The following is a 2643-nucleotide window of genomic DNA, read 5'->3' on the forward strand; positions in this document are numbered from 1 at the left end:
CCATTGTTGAACCTTGACATATCATGTAGCAGGTAGTAGTACTTCATAATCATGGATTCAAGCAATCAAACTCAGAAGATTGTTATAAAAGAAACAGAAGTGACTGATTCCAAAGACATAATCAGCACATTACATGAAAGCACACTTGGTCAAATCCTCTCTTTCCTTCCAACCATAGAAGCAATTCAAACTTGTGTGTTATCTCAAAGGTGGATTCATGTTTGGAAATCCATCACCTCTCTATGTTTCAGTGACAGTTTGCCTTGTTATGGAAAGATTCTGAAGAAAGAACAGTTTGTGAATTTTGTGAACAAAGTACTTCTTCACCATCTAGCAAATTCAAGCATCACTAACTTCTCTCTTTGTTTAACAAGATATAGCTATGATTCAAAACAAGTTAGTGAATGGATCTCCACTGTCTTAGATAGAAGAATCCAGAAGCTTCATATTCAGTATGCTGGCAAAGTTCAATTTTCGTCACATTCCTTCTTTAAATGTGACACTCTAGTACAATTAGACCTTAAAGTTAGATGCACTCTAAATGTTCCAATCTGTGCTTGTTTTCCGAATCTTCGAAACCTTAACATCTCCGGGGTCAGATTAGAGAGCGATTCATGCATTTTCTCAGAAGATATAGTACTTAATTTCCCAGTTCTGAAAGTGTTTGAAGCTAGAGCATGTGAGTGGTTAACTATGCAGGGTATTAGTATTCAAGCACCTCTGCTTGAAAAGTTTTCCTTAGCACTTTGTTATTCTTCTATTTCTAATGAATCATGTAAATCCTCCATCAAGATCTTTGCTCCTTGTCTAAAAGAGTTCTCTTATGAGGGTGATCTTGAACTAGATATCATTCTATTGGATTCATCCTCAGTTTGTGATGCTTCTGTCGTGATTGTTGTTGATGAAGACAAAAAAGACATGATGGAAAGTTTAGGGTTTCAAGCACATAAGCTTCTCAGTCAAATTCATCAAGTGGAACTACTGAAGTTATTATTTTATAAGGTATACTTGGTTTTAAAGATATATAAATATCAATCATGCCTGCATGTATACTAAAAATCAGTTACTAAATTAGCCACTCATATAGAATACATGATAAAACACAAAATTATCATTAAAAATAAATTAAACAACACATATATTTATATACAAATACATAGTGATTGATTTTTTGTATATACATAACATTTTTTATGTGAATATAATAGAAGCTGATTATCTCAGTTGAAAAATTCACTTGATTATGCCAACTGTCAAGGGTAAATTCTACCGTTAATTGACAATGTGGGTCTTACTACAGATCCCACAATGATCAAGTAGATTTTTAAATTGAAAGAAAACATTTTTATAGATATTTGTTTGCAATTGCCGAGAATTCTTAGTTGGAAAATCTACTTCAACATATGAAGTGTAGATTTTCACCATAACAATTGATGGTGAAAATTCACACTAAATAGATTTTTCTAATTTAGAGGATCTACTTTTGGTAATGACATAAAAATGTTTTCTGGCAACAAAGCTACATGTAATTATGTATTGCAAGTGAAGCTTTTTGTCTACTACTGTGTCTATGAATAACAGCTTTGCCCTTCGGAATTTTTTTTAGCTGTTTGATCAAATTTCGCCTTGCCATACAGGTTCTTATGCATTCCAATGACATATTTACCCATCTTCCTACCTTTGGAAGGCTGACATATCTTCAACTAAACGAGGTTACCGATGAAGCCCTGTCGAAATTACTCCACAACTCCCCAATTCTTAACACTCTTGTTTTACTCAATGTAAGTCTATATACTCTTGCTAGCTTAATATTGAAAAGTGTTGGATTAAGTGATTACTTTATTCTCTTGAACCACAATTAATATAAGTGGCTTCATTCATTATAAGTGCTAACAAGGATGTTAAGCTCGTTGAATCTTAAGGGTGATGCTGGTCAAAAGAAAATCAACACAAAAAATTCAAATTCTATTGTTTCTTTTTTAAGCTTTTGTTGCATATAATGTAAATGATGAATTTGTGGCTAAATTGTACCTACATAATTTTCAGGGAGTATCTCATGACTCAAACAAAGATGCAATGTCTTATGCATCATCAGTGCCTCATTGCTTTCTTTCAAGCCTCAGAGTTTTTCAGTTTAATGGATTTAATGTGCATGAACACGAAATTTCTCTTGTTAAGTTTGTGATGGGTAATGCAGCAGTGTTGGAGAGGATGATTATATCAGCAGCATTTTGGCTACGCTATTCAGATATTGATATGGAGAAAGTCAAGGATAACATTTTTTCATTTCCAAAGTGTTGCAGCCGTGCCATAATAGAATTTTCTGATGTTAATGGTTCCTCAACATGTTCAGGACCCCTGTAAAAATAGTATAAGTATATATGTTATGAGTGGTTGATTTGGTAATATATATATCAACTATGATAGGTGTACATTAAAATCAGTCATCAAAATTAGCCACTAGGATAAAATACACATTGAAATATAAGATACATATTAAAAATAAATTAGATTACACATTTATTTGTACATAAATACATGATGGATGATTTTAATAGTATATAAATAACATCAAAAGTTGAGTTTTATTAACATTTTATCCTTTTATTTGGATGTAAATTAGTAGGAATAATGTCGAATTAT

At 32.2% G+C, this 2643-nt stretch overlaps 1 protein-coding gene across 2 annotated transcripts in view; it reads left to right on the forward strand.

Moving 5' to 3' along the window:
• Positions 1-2406, forward strand: part of LOC107459935 (F-box/FBD/LRR-repeat protein At3g14710) — a 3581-nt gene extending 1175 nt beyond the window's left edge. The window contains exons 2-4 of one of the 2 annotated variants that reach the window (XM_016078249.3): positions 30-1002; positions 1638-1781; positions 2047-2406. In XM_016078249.3, the coding sequence (XP_015933735.1) occupies positions 52-1002; positions 1638-1781; positions 2047-2364 (1413 nt within the window). In that variant the 5' untranslated portion in view covers positions 30-51 and the 3' untranslated portion in view covers positions 2365-2406. The remainder of the gene's footprint in view (positions 1-29; positions 1003-1637; positions 1782-2046) is intronic. The other variant, XM_016078248.3, reaches the window with a different exon arrangement.
• Positions 2407-2643: the final 237 nt, after the last annotated feature.

Source organism: Arachis duranensis, chromosome 7, assembly GCF_000817695.3.
Source record: "Arachis duranensis cultivar V14167 chromosome 7, aradu.V14167.gnm2.J7QH, whole genome shotgun sequence".
Lineage (NCBI taxonomy): Eukaryota > Viridiplantae > Streptophyta > Magnoliopsida > Fabales > Fabaceae > Arachis > Arachis duranensis.